This window comes from Saimiri boliviensis, chromosome 14, assembly GCF_048565385.1.
Source record: "Saimiri boliviensis isolate mSaiBol1 chromosome 14, mSaiBol1.pri, whole genome shotgun sequence".
In the NCBI taxonomy this organism is placed as follows: Eukaryota; Metazoa; Chordata; class Mammalia; order Primates; family Cebidae; genus Saimiri; species Saimiri boliviensis.
The window spans coordinates 80,236,668-80,254,159 of record NC_133462.1 but is presented as its reverse complement, the minus strand read 5'-3'; the positions used below and the strand labels follow the sequence as shown (position 1 = coordinate 80,254,159).

Below are 17,492 nucleotides of genomic sequence, written 5' to 3'. Positions count from 1 at the left end.
GTGTATTTATGAATAATCCAATTAAGACATTGAAATTACCTTTTTTATTTGCCCCCTAAATTAAATCTTGTAGCATTTTTGGTTATTCCTACTTACATATTTGGCTCTTTTCCTAGGTAAGTGGAGGTATACTTCGAATTTTTCCAGAAGGCAAAGCCCAGTTTGCTGACATTGAACCCAAATTTGATAGACTGCTGTTTTTCTGGTCTGACCGTCGCAACCCTCATGAAGTACAACCAGCATATGCTACAAGGTAGTATTCCTTTTCAGAAAAAAATTGGTTTAGAGTATGGTAGGACAGAAGGGAATCTGTAGGGTAAACTGAAAGCTTTCTAATGAGTATTTTCATGCCAGGTACTTTTCACTGTCATTTTAATTTAAATAATTGTGTAAGATTTATGTTGCACAGTCATCTGAATTCAAATAATTATATAAGACTTATTAACAGTTAGTACTAAATGTGTGTTTCTTTACACAGCCACTCTGAAGAAAGGGAAGCACAGGTCCTCCCTCCCTCCTTCCCTCCCTCCCTCCCTCCCTCCGTCTCTTCCTCTCCCCCTTTCTCTCTCTCCCTTTCTCTCTCTCTCCCTCTTTCCCTCTCTTCCTCTCTCCCTCTTTCCCTCCCTCTTTCCCTCCCTCCCTCCTTCCCTCCCTTCCTTCCTTCCTTCCTTCCTTCCTTCCTTTCTTCCTTCCTTTTTAATAGACGGAGTCTCACTGTGTCGCCAGGCTGGAGTACAGTGGTGTGATCTCGGCTCACTGCAACCTCCGCCCCCAGGGTTCAAGTGATTGTCCTGCCTCAGTCTCCCACATAGCTGGGATTACAGGCACACACCACCATGTCCAGCTAATTTTTGTATTTTTAGTAGATTCAGGGTTTCACCATGTTGGCCAGGCTGGTATTGAACTCCTGACCTCAGGTGAGCCACCGCGCCCGGCAGGCCCTCTCATGTTTCTAGCACTCTCTCCTTGCTTTGTGCATCTCTTAACTACTGTCTATTCTTTGATTTTTTAATAGTATTTTACTTGGAAGAGAGAAAGATCAAGAAGGAAAAGGGTAGCTTTTTTAAAAGATGGTGAGGGAGAAAAGAGAGGGACAACATAGGAAAATTATGATACAGAGTAGAAAAATCAGAGGTAACCAGAGAGTAGAAATGAAGAGAAAAACAAATAGAAGAAAGAAAAGTAGAGAGCAGGTTACCACGTATGGGAGTTAATGTTAAAAAAAATGATCCTGTTAGCATTACAAATAATGAGCATCTGTTTCATTATACTTTTTCTACAAGGTATTTGTAACCTATTATGTTTAGTGCTTTATTTTAAATGCTTTTTTAAAAAACCATTTATCCTATGCTATGGCTGTCAAAACAAGATATTATAGACATTGTCATGAAAGTAAATATTTGTAGGAAAATAGTATAATTTTTTAAATACTTATTTTTTATTCTGGAAAGGTCTTGGAACATTCTGATAGTGAGCTCCTGGCATTAAGTTGCTGTATATCTGGCTTAGGCAATCATGGGGCGATGAGAAGAGGCACAGGCTTAGATGCGCTGGGTAGAGAGTTGGGTTTAGTAATAATGAGAGTCTCTTAACGACTTGATTGTCAGCTGTGCCTTTTTCTTCTTTTCTCTGAACTGTGTTGCCTGCATCCTAATTCATGTAGTGAGTAGCAAGCTAAGCAGGTTGTAGCCAGAGATCATAAGAAGTCCTGAATGGAAATCAAAGAAAAACTGTCGCATCATAGCCTTTTTCAATCCCATGTCTCCTCCCAGCGGCATCCCAGTGCCATCTCTGCCCCTGCTGCTTCTGTGAAGATTTTCTGAGCCAGAAACTGCCTCATAGACCTTCCTTTTTATGAAGTCTTGAGTGTGGTTTAGTTCTGTCCTTTCTAGATGAAATAACAGACATGTGGGAGTAGTAAATAAATGCCAGATGGCCTGGAGGCTAAGTGTGACAGGAGTTAAGACGAGGGAAGGTGGTGCCACATTGGAGAGATGGGCAAGTGCACCCTGAAGGGAGAAGCTAAGCTGGCCCAGGTGAGGAGAGGCAAGGAGTGCAGTTGTGTTAGTAAAGCACTGGGGGAAAAGGCATGGTTCTTCAAGTTAAGCTGCAGAAAATCATGTGAGGAAAAGGATTCTTGAAGTAGAATCCTTTTCTGTTCTTATCTAGAATGGGTGATGAGGCTGGAAAGTTAGAATGACATAAGGTAAGTTGCTTTCTGTTAAGGACTTGGGGCTATAGAGGGGAGTTGATCCAGATATTAGAATTCTGATTGCTAAGTAACTAAAAGTTTAGGGCATGGGCAAAAGATACATAAAATTATGTATCTGAGTACCTTTCCTATTTCCAAGGCCACCCGAAAGTAGAAGAGGCCACATGATAAGAAAGGTAGTGGAGCTCTGGAAAGAGCAGAGTCTGGAAGTCAGGAAGCCGCTTTAGATCTCAGCTCTGATATACCAGCAGGGGGTCTGTACACCTCAGGCTCCCCGGTTGTCCAAACTCCAAGACTCTGATCCTGCTCTACATTTGACTCTTTACTTCAAAATATGTTACATGATTTTTCGTTCTGTCATATTTACTGGCTCTATATTTGATCAGTGTTGCTTTTTCCTGTGTGACCACTGGCCAGAATCCACAATATATTTGAACTAATTGCTATATTCTGCTCAGGAACTAGTGATTTGTAACATGCTTTCACTTCCTATAGCATTTGTACATTTTCCCATTATTTGTATCAGAAGGTACAACTATGTCTTTTGTAGTATTTAATAAACCAATATTTAATGCCTCACTTATTGGCATGAGATATTCTAAATAAGTCAGATTTTCAGAAAAATGAAGTTTAGACAAAGTTGAAACACAAAACACAGTGTAATTGCTTTGATACAAATCCTTAAGAATTCTTAGTGTAATTTAACTCTGTCAAGGTTATAATTGTAAACATCCATCATTACTCTTTGCTATAATATAGTGATGTCCTCAGTGACTGTTGAATCTATTTGCCTGCAATGCCTTGAGTCCTTTTATCTGGTTCTCTTTTCTTCTTTTAGTACTTATTATATTGATAATGTGCTTTTTCTTAAACAGTCATTCTTTTAACCTTTTATTGCCTCTTTCTCTTTTTTTTTTTTTTTTTTTTTTTTTTTTTTTTTTTTTTTTTTTTTTTTTTTTGAGGTGGCGTCTTGCTCTGTTGCCCCGGCTGGAGTGCAGTGGTGCGATCTCGGCTCACTGCAACCTCTGCCTCATCTGAGTTCAAGCAATACTCCTACCTCAGCCTACCGAGCAGCTGGGTCTACAGGTGTGCACCACCATGCCTGGCTAATTTTTTTTTTTTTTTTTAAGCAGAGATAGGGTTTCACCGTATTGGCCAGGCTGGTCTTGAACTCCTGACCTCATGATCCGCCTGCCTTGGCCTCCCAAAGTGCTGGGATTACAGGCATCAGCCATTGTGCCCGGCCTATTGTCCGTTTCTGATCTGCAGTTGAACCTTGCAAAAAGTATAGTTCAGTGGGTGAAATAAGTGTTAAGAAAGTCATAAAAACTCATCAACTTCAGACAGCAATTTTAGGCTTTCCTGCTTCTCAGCTATACCATTTACCACTGAGGTTACTGTATAAGGAAGCTGTTAAATTTATCCTTTGATATCATTCCAGTTCAGGCATAATTTTTGCATTACAAGTTTTAAGATACCATTGCAGCAAAATACCACTTTTTCCCCGCAGTGTGATCATTCTTACTCTATTCTAAATTTTCTTTTAGGTACGCAATAACTGTTTGGTATTTTGATGCAGATGAGAGAGCACGAGCTAAAGTAAAATATCTAACAGGTAAACGTCATTTGGGGCCAGGATATATTGGTACAGAAATACCCTGTGATCAGATGATGCTTTCAGGAAACTCAAGCATAGTCTTTGTTAACACCATGACTACTTACTTTTTGTTTTTTATCAGATTTCTTACTTGCCTTATTTTTTTTTTAAAGACTTAAGTCATCTTCATTGTTATCTTTAACCAAAAGAATTATAAAAAAAAAATGCAGAAAATTTGAGGCAAAGAAGTCTGAGTAAATTATTCAAATACAAACTGAGTTTTCTGTGATTATTCTTTTTAGTCACAGGCTACTAAACTCTAGGTAACAGCCATCTGGTTTCCTCTCATTTGCTCCTTAAATTAATACCCTTTCCTTTTCAAATGTATATGCTCTAAATGGTACTCTAGGTCTTCTGTGTTGAATGTAGATGTGAAGAAAATTAATACTAAGAAGATTAATTAAAAATTAATACTAATAAATTAATACTAAGAATCAGTTAATGACACAGACATGTAGATTACATATCTGCTAACGGTGTACCATAGGTCAGCACTCTCGAACTGAACCTGAAGATTCTTCAGTTATGCCAGTTCCCTTTCTCCTCCACTCATGGACTGCCTCTCCAATAGCAGGGGGTCTGTTTCCCATCTGATGGACCACTTACCTTCTTTTCTTTAACTACTTTCTATCTCCAAAAATCCACTGAGTATTCACATTACTGATTAGCTGTATTTTCCAGAGCCATTGCTCTTCCCACTTCAATCTTACATAAAAATGGAATATTCATGCGTTTTTCTATGTATTTTTAAAGCCGTTATTTGTGGCAGAAGCTAAGTATTATGCTTTCAGAGACACTGAATACTCTGTTAAAGAAACTCAAATGGCTTTTAAAATAAAAAGACAAAATCATTATCTCTGTGTAGAGGATGGTTTTACCCTTGAAGGTTTACTATTTGAAAGTAGTGCACTCATCACAATAGTTGCTGAGGGAAGTGTTTGGAAGTCCCAGTGTGATAGTTTTCAGATGATGTTTGCAAAGTTGAAATATTATCCGTACTATTAGGAGTTCAGTGGAAAGCAGTAGCAGAAGCTCTCTGGTGCTTAGTGTATGAATGAATTTTTTATTTTAATTTTTTTTTTTACCTTGCAGGTGAAAAAGGTGTGAGGGTTGAACTCAATAAACCTTCAGATTCAGTTGGTAAAGACGTCTTATAGAGCCTTTGATCCGGCAATACCCCACTTCACCTACAATAATTGTTGACACTATTTGTTGACTTGTGAATACGAATAAATGGGATAAAGGAAAAATAGACAACCGGTTCACATTTTAATAAGGAAACAAACAACTTTTTGTGTTGCATCAAACAGAAGATTTTGACTGCTGTGACTTTGTACCGCATGATCAACTTCGAATCTGTGATTGCTTACAGGAAGAAGATAAGCTATCAATTCAAAATGGTTTTTACATCTGGATATGAAATAAGTGCCCTGTGTAGAATTTTTTTCATTCTTATATTTTGCCAGATCTGTTATCTAGCTGAGTTCATTTCATCTCTCCCTTTTTTATACCAAGTTTGGATTTGGGATAATTTTTTCTATGATTAGGTACAATTTATCAAAACTGAATTGAGAAAAAAATTACAGTATTATTCCTCAAAATAACATCAATCTATTTTTGTAAACCTCTTCATACTATTAAATTTTGCCCTAAAAGACCTCTTAATAATTATTGTTGCCAGTGACTGATGATTAATTTTATTTTACTTAAGGAGCACTTTAATTATAACTGAAAAATCAGATTGTTTTGTAGTCCTTTCTATCTTACACTAATTTGAACTCTTAAAAAGATTGCTGCTTTTTTTGACATCGCTAGTAATGAAACCTAATTGTTAAACAGTCCCCATTTACTATCAGTAACTTTTAATTAATGTTTTACAATTAGTAAGACACAATAAGAAGAGTTTAACTTTTTTTTTTTTTTTTTTTGAGACAAAGCCTTGCTCTGTTACCCAGGCTGGAGTGCAGTGGTGCATTCTCAGCTCACTGCAATCTCTGCCTCGCAGGTTCAAGTGATCCTCCTGCCTCAGCCTTCCAACTAGCTGGGACTACAGGCACACACCACCATGCCTGGCTAATTTTTATATTTTTAGTAGAGATGGGGTTTCATCATGTTGTCTAGGCTGGGGTTTAAGTTAAATTTTCTAAAAACTAAAATGACTGGCACTCAGTGAACTTGAGAATATCCTCAGCTTCAAGTTCCTAAGATAAGGGCTTTCTTAAGCTTTCAGGTATATGTGTCCTCTAGATATAGACAGTAATGTCCCATTTCTAAGTCTATTCCTTTTGCTTCTTCTTAAATTGATTGTACTTCCAAATTTGCTGTTAGGTTTTCTTCCTGTTACTGTGATCTATCCGATCTGCAGACAAGAACCTTGTCTCCGTTGAAGAGCATCAAAGGGGAGATTATGTACTCATCGAAACCGAAGTGTGTTGTTACCAACTTAATGTGCAGCAACTCCTCAGATACCTGTTGAGGCATTTCCCAGATGTGATGCCAGCCTTCTTACCTGTACTGAAAGATGTTTAGCATAGAAAAACAAAGCAAGTGCAAAATCAGATAATTTTATTTTTGTTTCATGTGTTTTCTTACTTACTTTGTAAACGAAGGAATATTACAAAATCACACAAGGCCTCCCATACTTCTGTTACTTAAAGAATGAATTGGGACGGATGTCTTAGACTTCACTTTCTTAAGCTTTTTAGCAAAACCCAAAGGTTGCGATCCATATTTTGCATGAATTATGGGTGTAAGACCTTGCCCACTTAGGTTTTCTGTCACTGTCCTAGATTTTCTTTGCCAAAATGTGAGTATACAGAAATTTTTTGTATATTTCAACTTAAGACATTTTAAGCATCTGTATAGTTTGTATTCGATTAGAGACCTTTTCTATGGGAAGCTCAGTAATTTTTATTAAAAGATTGCCATTACTATTCATGTAAAACATGAAAAGAAAATTGTGTAGTGAAGCTGACGGTGTGGACTTAGGGTGGGATTAAACGTTCAGTATAGTGATCTCACTTAGGAGAATTTGCAGGAGGAAGTGATAGTTTCTTGTTGTTTTTCCTTGCCCATATTCAGTTTTGTTCTACTTCCTCCCCTCCCTCCAGATGATAACATCACATCTCTACAGTAAGTGCCTCTGCCAGCCCAACCCGGGAGCGCAAGTTGTCTTTGCCATCTGGTCTATAGTACAGTGCGCGGCATTAGGCCACAATTGAAAAGCACTATTTTTTTTAGGGTTAGTAGAAATTGTTTTATGTTGACTGGAGGTTTGTTTGATTGTCAAGATGTACAGCCACAGCCTTTTAATTTAGGAGCCCCTGTTGTCATTCAAATGTGTACCCCTATGGTTGTAAAAAGTATCAGATTCTGCTATCTGTGGGTTGTGCTTGCCAGACAGGTCTTAAATTGTGTATTTTTAGGAAAAGTTTATATACTCTCTTGGAAATCATTGTGAAGAGATCAAGAAATCAGGACAGCTATTTCCTTAATATCCATTCATTTCATGTTAGTGGGACTGTTAACTTGTCACCAAGCAGGACTCTATTTCAGACAAAATTTAAAACTATTTGTGGCCTATATGTGTTTAATCCTGGTTAAAGATAAAGCGTCATAATGCTGTTTTTATTCAGTACATTAACCAGCTGTAAAACACAAACGTTTATGAATAGTAGGCAAAGATTTTCAGGATTCATATACAGATAGACTGTAAAGTCATGTAATTTGAAAAGCAAGTGTTTCATTATGAAAGAGCTCTCAAGTTGCTTGTAAAGCTAATCTAATTAAAAAGATGTATAAATGTTCTTGAAAACATTATGGTTGTTATTTCCAGCTGTCTTTTTTGGTTTTTAATCCTTTATCATACATTATTGGCTTTCTGAATGGTCCCTCTCATCAGATAAAGCTTTTCTGGCTTAGTCCAGAACATTTGGTGTGATTTTTGTAAGTGATAATGAGGGAAAGAAAACAGTAAACATAGGAGTTGAACAATTTTAGAAACATACCTGGGGTCATTGGACTGTCTGTGGGATCCATGAGCTCTGTTTGGATTCTCAGCACTTGAATCTTTGCCCTTTTAATAGGATTTTAAAAATTGTTTTAATATCCATAGCTGTTGACAGATCTGCGTCACCCTCTGCTGCAGAAGGAAGTGGGGTTAGGCGTTTTATCTGTGATTGTCATAGACCTACCATTGTGTATATGCAAGAAAGTTTAATTTGTGTGGTCATATGCTAAAATATGAGAGCTCTTATTAAGGTGAGATCAATATACATGTTCATATATCTGTTATTTTAAAAACATTTTACCATGTTTTATTTTCTAGCCTTCCTTAAAACATTTTGGAATTGCACTGTAATAGAGCTGGGTGGATTGAAGGAAAGGGCAACTGAGTTTGAGATGAAGTCTAGGTGGGGTAATAAAAAGTGGTCCGACAGAATTAATAAATCTGTTTAGTGTTGGCTTGACCACTTAATTGTGTGACCTCATGAGCCTATATGCAAAAAGCACAATATCTTAAACAGTTGTATGAGACCTAAATGAAATACAATGTACAAAGTACCTTACAGTGCATGGAACAAAGTAGGCCTTCAACAAGGATTATTCCCCTCTCCGCTAACAATATGGTAGCGTAATTGCAGAGAGAAAAAACTAGGTTAATGAGCTTTGAATAGTTAATGGTTTTATCAGTTGTAAATATGAATCATTTGGAAGCAGGAGTGTTCTTCTTCTTCTTCTTCTTTCTTCTTTCTTCTTTCTTCTTCTTCTTCTTCTTCCTTCTTCCTTCTTCCTTCTTCCTTCTTCCTTCTTCCTTCTTCCTTCTGCTTCTTCCTTCTGCTTCTTCCTTCTGCTTCTTTCTTCTGCTGCTGCTTCTGCTGCTGCTTCTGCTTCTGCTTCTTCTGCTTCTTCTGCTTCTGCTTCTTCTGCTTCTGCTTCTGCTTCTGCTTCTGCTTCTGCTTCTGCTTCTCTTTTTGGTGACAGTCTTGCTTTGTCACCAGGCACCATGCTGGAGTGCAGTGGCACGATCTCACCTCACTGCAACTTTTGCCTCCCAGGTTCAAGCAATTCTCCTGCCTCAGCCTCCCAAGTAGCTGGGACTACAGGTGTGCACCACCATGCCCAACTAATTTTTGTATTTTTTTAGTAGAGACGGGGTTTCACCATGTTGGCCAGGATGGTCTTGATCTCTTGACCTCGTGATCCACCCGCCTCTGCCTTCCACAGTGCTGGGATTACAGGCGCGAGCCACTGCGCCTGGCCAAGTGTTGTTTTTCTCATTAATGACAGGTCTTACTTTATAGCTTAGATTTAAATTAAGTCACTGGTGCAAGGCACTTTGTCGGATTATTTTCCCAAAGTGCATGTGATCCAGGAAAGAGAGCTGTGTTTGGGTATGAACTGCAATTATACATATTTATGTCATATTTAATAACATAATTGCGCATTGGATTTTTTTCAATTAGTTTATAAATATTAAGATATTTCTGTCTAGTCTCCATTGCTTCAAAGATGATTGTTTAGACTTCTCAGGTCATGAATTTATACCCCAGATTCTGTTTTTCGTTTGAATTTTATCTGAAGTATGATGATACTCAAGTATGTACCATGAGTGAGATGTATGAAGGGCATGGCCTCATGAGCTGGAAATAGTTTTCTAAGTAGAACACACTAAATGTAAGCCACATCACAAGATAGGGAGAGCCTAAACATCTGCAAGTAGCTAAAGCTCTTTTTTATTGAATAATTACTAAACAATTGTCAAAAATTACTGATAATTTTTGCTCTGAACAAGATGTCATTGGGGTCAAAAAGTTATTTACTTTATTGAGATTAGCATGTTTTCTGCAAAAATTATTTTATTCCAAGTGTCTTACACAAAATACTTTCACACTTTTTTTCCCTAGTATATACAAAGTGTAGGCAAAGCAAATTTTGTCTCCATTTATAAATAAAATAGGATCAGAGAAGTGGCTTGCTCACAGTTACAAAGCTTGTAAGTGGTAGAGAGCCAGGAATTGAATGTGGGCATTCTTATTGAATTTTGTTTCAGTGGCTAAATCAACTTGTTCTATGGTTGTTAAGAAAAACAGTCCCAGCTGGTTGCAGTGGCTCGGCCTATAATCCCAGCACTTTGGGAGGCCAAGGCGGGCGGATCACTTGAGGCAAGAGTTTGAGACCAGCCTGGCCAACATGGTGAAACCTTGTCTCTACCAAAAAGACAAAAATCAGCTGGGTGTGGTGGCACGCACCTGTAGTCCCAGCACTCGGGAGGCTGAGGCGGGAGAATCACTTGAATCTGGGAGGCAGAGGTTGTGGTGAGTCAAGATCGCACCACTGCACTCCAACCTCGGCAACAGAGAAAGACTGTCTCAAAAAAAAAAAAAGTATTGCCTTTAAAAATTCTTAATTTTTTTTAAAAAAAGAAAAATAGTAGTCCTTCACATTCTTCCCCTGAGAAAACAAGTTTCAACTGTTTTAAATGGTTCTTTGGTTATCTCCCCACCCATTAGTTTAAATAATGTAATTGCATTGCTGCCTTTTGATTTTTTTGTGTTAGCCATTTTCTCCTAACTTCTTCCCTTCATAGCAGATCTCTCTTCAAGGTTCCTCCACCATCCTTGTAACACATATGCAAGCGGGCATGTACTTCCCCTGGTCTTCCTTCTGTTATGCTGTAACTGAGATTAGGTTCGTGTTCCTGTTACGGCTGTGCTAGTCGAAGCTGAGACATAGGTTAAATCATGTTGACTTTACTTTTCTCCAACAACGTACTTTTTCCCTTAATGTTTTGATTTTTTCGTTTCTTCCGTGGCTTCTAAACTGCTCAGATCTGGACTGGTTGCCCTTACCGCCTGGTCTTTCTTGGGACTTCCTTCACCTATGTCCTAGAGATTCCCTTCACCACTCTTCCTGTCGGATCTCCTGTTTGCTGGATGCCACGTCTTCATCTTTCTTGGTTTACTGGATGGAGCATGCTCGCTAATGCTTCTTGTAGAAATGAATGGATGATACATTTTCTGAGGTCAGTGCCTTTACCATCACATTTCATTGTTAACTTTGGAAGTTGTGTTCCAGAATTTTGAAAAGCATTGTCTCACTGGTTCTAGGTTCCAGTGTGTGGATGCTGAGAAATCTGAAACCATTCTTATCTGTGATTCTTTCTGTGTAATCTGTTTTTTCTTTGTGGAAGCTCATAGAATATTCTTATCCCCAGGGCTCCATAGTTTTATAGTGTGCTTTAATGTGTGCCTCGCACAGTTGTCAACCACTGTGCCAGGAATGCAGACTATCAAATCACACCCCCACCATTTTGGGACATTTAAAAAATGTTCTCCGTCTATTCTCTGTTCTCTCTTTCTGGCACTCCCTTGTCCAGGCAGTACCTCTGCTGGCTTGAACCTATTATTTTCTTCTCTAGTTACTGTGTATCTTTGTCTTTACTTTGGGAATATTCTTCTGTTGAGTATTTTATGTCTGCTATCAGGTTTCTAATTTTGGGGAGCTCTTTTTCTCTAATTTAAAAAATATATATGTAACAATCTCTTTTAATTGATACAGTATTTAACATTTTTTTTCTGTTTTAATTTTTGTCTTTCATGCTGGAAATTTTCCTTAAATGTCTGGTACTCTTTGCTTGGATGTTTACAATTTAGAGGAAGGTATTTGAGCTTCTGCTTTTGCAAGGAATATTGGCTGCTTCCTGAATCTAAATCTCTTACTGTAAGTCTTCTGAAAATCATAAAGACAAAAGACAGCAGTCACCCATAATCTGTGCCTGCAGCATACCTTCAAGTACTTTTTTTTTTTGAGACAGGGTCTTGCTCTGTCACTCAGGCTGGAGTGCAGTTGCACGACCAGGGCTCACTGCAGCCTTGAATTCCCAGGTTCTAACGATCCTCCCACCTCAGCCTCCTGAGTAGGTGGGACTACAGGCACATGCCACCATACTTGGCTAATTTTTAAATTTTTTATAGAGACGAGGTTTCCCTACGTTGCTTAGGCTGGTCTTCAACTCCTGGGCTTACATGATCCTCCTGCCTTGGTCTCCCAAAGTGGTAATGAAGAGGGAGACCCAGGCATCTCAGATCAACTTCCCCTTTTCATTCCTAAGACTGTAAACTTCCCCCTTTCATTCCTAAGACTGTAAACCAAAGCCCTTTTCGTATGTAATTCCTAAGACTGTAAACTGAAACCCTTTTCATGTGTAATTCAGGATTGAGCCCCCACACTTGGCCAAAAAACTTCAGTGGAGGCAGAGAAAATTGCATCTGGCACTAGAGCCAGCATAGGAACCCACATGGGGGCCAAGAGTCAGGTGGAAACTCGAGGGTAAAGAGACAGGGCAGCAAGGGCCTAGAGTGGCAGCATACAGGAAAAAACAGGCCAGGTGTGGTGGCTTGCACCTGGAATGCCACACTTAACTGGTAGCATTTAACTTATCAATAGAACATTCTTGAATCAAGGAACTCGGCCACACAAACTTCTTGCCTTTGCCTGCAGAGAACCAACTGATTTTACAAGACAAGGAAAATAAGACCGTTTAAAATGAGCAGAAAAGGCTGGGCGTGGTGGTTGACTCCTGTAATTCCAGCACTTTGGGAGGCCAAAGTGGGCGGATCACCTGAGGTCGGGAGTTCAAGATCAGCCTAACCAACATGGAGAAACCTTGTCTATACTAAAAATACAAAATTAGCTGGGGTGTGCTACCCCATCCATGCCTGTGATCCCAGTTACTCAGGAGACTGAAGCAGGAGAATCGCTTGAACCCAGGAGGCAGAGGTTGCGGTGATCTGAGATTGTGCCATTGCACTCCAGCCTGGGCAACAAGAGTAAAACTCCATCTCAAAAAAAAAAAGAGAAGATAACATCCATAAAAACTACTAGGAGAAGAAAAAAAAAGAGAATTACAGCTAACGAAAATTCTCAACCACAGGCAGGAGAAAACTACCAATATCTGAATTAAATAGGCCTTTGCAGAAATAAAAACATGAAATTAGAAATTCAAAATCTCAAAAATGGACCAAAAGGGGGGAAGAAACACTGAGGAAGCTGAGAAAATTTGATGTAACTCAGCAAAGAAATGGAAAAAGATGAATTATCCCAAGCCACAAGGTGACCAATTGAAAATATAATGAAGAGCATTGAAAAAAAGCTAGGGAAGCAGCTGAGAACAGAACAGTTATGAAGGGTTAGAAAATAGGACACACACATGCTGCCTTGTGGTGTAGTTGGACAATGAAAACTTGTACATCAGTGAGACCGAACAATCTACAAACTCAGTACGGATGACTCCTGTCATATGGAGAAGCTGGACTCCAGCCTCTGCGTGGATCCCATGAATGTGGCTGTTTGGGTACTTGGTGTTAAGAAAACAAGCATATGTGGGTCCATATAAAAATGACGACACTTAGACATGTGGAGGTATGTATACACAAATAATATATATATATGCACACACACACACAAACATTTTATTTATTATTTTTTTTGAGATGGAGTCTCCGTCACCCAGGCTGGAGTGCAGTGGCGCAATCTTGGCTCACTGCAACCTCCGCCTTCTGGGTTCAGACAATTTTTGTCCCTCAACTACCTGAGAACCTGGGATTACAAATGCACATCACCATGCCTGGCTAATTTTTGTATTTTTAGCAGAGATGGGTTTCTGCCGTGTTGCGTTGGCTGGTCTCAAACTCCTGGCTTCAAGCCACCCGCCCACCTTGGCCTTTCAATGACCTGGGATTACAGGAGTGAGCCACCGTGCCCAGCTGAGTTACCTATTTAATTATTTTAAAAGTGTACAAACATATATATGAATCCTATAATATTTTTTTTTTTTTTTTTGAGACGGAGTCTTGCTCTGTCACCAGGCTGGAGTTCAGTGGTGCGATCTCGGGATCTCGGCTCACTGCAACCTCTGCCTCCTGGGTTCAAGCGATTCTGCCTCAGCCTCCTGAGTAGCTGGGACTACAGGTGCGCGCCACCATGCCCAGCTAATTTTTGTATTTTTAGTAGAGATGCGGTTTCACCATGTTGGCCAGGATGGTCTCAATCTCTTGACCTTGTGATCCGCCCGCCTCGGCCTTCCAGTACTGGGATTACAGGCGTGAGTCACCGCGCCCGGCCAGAAATCTTTTGTTTTTAAAAAATACCCTCCCAGCTTCTCTCATGCAAATCTAGATTTTCATGTATTTAGCTTAAAAGGAATGCTGACAACCTGGAAAAATGATTTGGATCTCAAGTATTCTACCTTGAAAGTACACCTATAACTGATTCTCTAGAAGTACAGAGAAGAGTCAGTGTTCATTAAGGTGTTTTTTTGCTAAGGCATATAACCATGGAACATGAGAAATACCCAGCCCTACCATTCACTTAACACCAAGAATCCAAAAGCTTGCTGTTTGCTCTTTCAGACCTCTCAGGTAGCGGCAAAGACATAGTTTAGAGTACTACAAGAAACAGTCCAAAGTACAGGTCTTGCCTTGTCTAGAGGATATCCTGTTGAACATGATCTTTTTTTGCCCTATCTGGGTACTGGTTGCAGAAGATGGCTATGTTACGTGAAATGTGAAATGCTTGAAAACAGGTTTTAGGGAGATTAGAGTGTTGTGTAGATCAGTCTTTGTTTGAACAAGCACATATTCTTGGCCTGCTGTGTCCCCTCACAGAACTTGAGATCATAACCTGTTCTTTCCTATTATGAATCAACTGGTAATTAGTATTCCAGTTGTTGGCAATTTTCTTTTATCCACTTTGGCTTGGCTTAGCCTGCAGTTTTTCCTACAAGTTTAGCTTACCAAGAGCACCACCTAGTGTTCAGGAAACAAGATGGTAAATCTTGGTAAATTTAGCACCAGTACTGAAGAAAGCAAACGGTACCTTGCTTCTGTACTACAGTCCGGAATCATTTAAGATTCTACTCTTCATTTCCAAAGATATGTGATGATAAAATATGTAATCATTTAACTTCTAGCATTCTAATGGGATACTAGAGAAAAGCTAGACGTAATCTGCACGTTGCATCTTTTTCTAATTTCAATTCCTTAGTCACTTTAATTTATAATTGTCATATGAAGAGTTTCACTTCATTCAGTGAACAACAAACTGCTAAAAAGTCCACAGTAGCCTCAAGGCCAAAAAAAAAAAAAAAAAAAAGAATAAAAGGCAACCATTGGTTCACAATTAATACATTACCAGGATAAAAAAGTTAAAACACAACATAAAAAGAGCTAAGACACTGCACGCACCCAGGCAAAAGTACGTCACCTGTTTCACTTTGACGTAATTATTTTAAATTCCTGTAAGCCACTTTCGGAGGCTGAGGCGGGTGGATCACAAGGTCAGGAGTTAGAGACCAGCCTGACCAACATGGTGAAACCCCATCTCTACCAAAAATACAAAAATTAGCCAGGCATGGTGGCGCATGCCTGTAATCCCAGCTACTTGGGAGGCTGAGGCAGGAAGGCAAATCACTTGAACCCGGTAGACAGGTTGCAGTGAGCCAAGATCGTGCCACTGCACTCCAGCCTGGGGGACAGAGTGAGACTCCATCTTAAAAAAAAAAAAAAAAGTCCTGTAAGCTTTGGAAAAAGTATAATCTCAGAGCTTTTGGACAATGGGACAGCATAAAGTTTTTGTCCTTTCCACCTTAGAATTTCCAGTAAGGATATGCATATGCATATCTAGCCTAAAAACAATTTGTTGTTGTTGTTGTTGTTGTTGTTGTTGAGATGGAGTCTCACTCTATCATGCAGTGGTGTGATCTCAGCTAACTGCAACCTCCGCCACCTGGGTTTAAGCAATTCTCCCTGCCTCAGCCTCCCGAGTAACTGGGATTACAGGTCCCTGCCACCACACTAATTTTTGTATTTGTGTGTGTATGTGTGTGTATATATATATAATTGCACTTTAGATTCCGGGGTACATGAGCAAAACATGCAGGATTGTTGCATAGGTACATACATGGCAATATGGTTTGCTGCCTCCAACTCCCGTCATCTATACCTGGCATTTCTCCCCATTATCCCTCCCCAACCTCCCTACCCCCCACTGTCCCTCCCCTAGTCCCCCATAACAGACCCCAGTGTGTAATGCTCCCCTCCCTGTGTCCATGTGTTCTCACTGTTCAACACTCACCTATAAGTGAGAACATGCGGTGTTTGCTTTCTGTTCTTGTGTCAGTTTGCGGAGAATAATGGTTTCTAGATTCATCCATGTCCCTATAAAGGACAAAAACTTACCGTTTTTTATGACTGCATAGTATTCCATGGTGTATATGTGCCACATTTTCCTTGTCCAGTCTATCCTCAATGGGAATTTGGGTTGCTTCCAAGTCTTTGCTATTGTAAACAGTGCTGTAGTGAACATACATGTACTTGTGTCTTTATAATAGAATTATTTATAATCCTTTGGATATATACCCGGTAATGGGATTGCTGGGTCAAATGGAGTTTCTATTTCTAGGTCCTTGAGGAATCACCACATTGCCTTCCACAATGGTTGAACTAATTTACACTCTCACCAACAGTGCAAAACTGTTCCTATTTCTCCACATCCTCTCCAGCATCTGTTGTCTCCAGATTTTTTAACGATCACCATTCTAACTGGCATGAGATGGTATCTCAATGTAGTTTTGATTTGCATTTCTCTAATGACCAGTGATGATGAGCATTTTTTCATGTTTGTTGGCCTCATAAATGTCTTCTTTTGAAAAGTGTCTGTTTATGTCCTTCACCTACTTTTGAATAGGTTTGTTTTTTTCTTGTAAATCTCTTTTAGTTCTTTGTAAATTCTAGGTATTAGCCCTTTGTCAGATAGGTAGATCGCAAAATTTTTTTCCCATTCTGTTGGTTGCTGGTTCATTCTAATGATTCTTTTGATGTACAGAAGCTCTGGAGTTTAATTAGATCCCATTTGTCTATTTTGGCTTTTGTTGCCAATGCTTTTGGTGTTTTAGTCATGAAGTCCTTGCCTATGCCTATGTCCTGAATGGTTTTGCCTAGGTTTTCTTCTAGGGTTTTTATGGTGTTAGGCCTTATGTTCAAGTCTTTAATCCATCTGGAGTTAATTTTAGTGTAAGGTATGAGGAAGGGGTCCAGTTTCTGTTTTCTGCACATGGCTAGCCAGTTTTCCCAAAACCATTTATTAAACAGGGAATCCTTTCCCCATTGCTTGTTTTTGTCAGGTTTGTCAAAGATCAGATGGTTGTAAATGTGTGGCATTGCCTCTGAGGCCTCTGTTCTGTTCCATTGGTCTATATCTGTTTTGGTACCAGTACCATGCTGTTTTGATTACTGTAGCTTTGTAGTATAGTTTGAAGTCAGGTAGCATGATGCCTCAAGCTTTGTTTTTTGTTTAGGATTGTCTTGGCTATGTGGGCTCTCTTTTGGTGCCATATGAAGTTTAAGGTGGTTTTTTCCAGTTCTGTGAAGGTCATAGGTAGCTTGATGGGGTTAGCATTGAATCTGTAAATTACTTTGGGCAGTATGGCCATTTTCACAATATTGATTCTTCCTAACTATGAACATGGAATGTTTTTCCATCTGTTTGTGTCCTCTCGTTTCCTTGAGCAGTGGTTTGTAGTTCTCCTTGAAGAGGCCCTTTACATCCTTTGTTAGTTGTATT

General features: G+C 39.3%; 1 protein-coding gene across 3 annotated transcripts in view; it reads left to right on the top strand.

Annotated features, from left to right (window-relative positions):
* EGLN1 (egl-9 family hypoxia inducible factor 1) overlaps nt 1-7,683 on the top strand; it is a 56,163-nt gene extending 48,480 nt beyond the window's left edge. The window contains exons 3-5 of one of the 3 annotated variants that reach the window (XM_003940799.4): nt 117-253; nt 3,760-3,827; nt 4,962-7,683. In XM_003940799.4, coding sequence (XP_003940848.3) covers nt 117-253; nt 3,760-3,827; nt 4,962-5,026 — 270 coding nt within the window. In that variant the 3' untranslated portion in view covers nt 5,027-7,683. The remainder of the gene's footprint in view (nt 1-116; nt 254-3,759; nt 3,828-4,961) is intronic. The other 2 variants (XM_074385328.1, XM_074385327.1) reach the window with 2 other exon arrangements.
* The last annotated feature ends 9,809 nt before the right edge of the window (nt 7,684-17,492 follow it).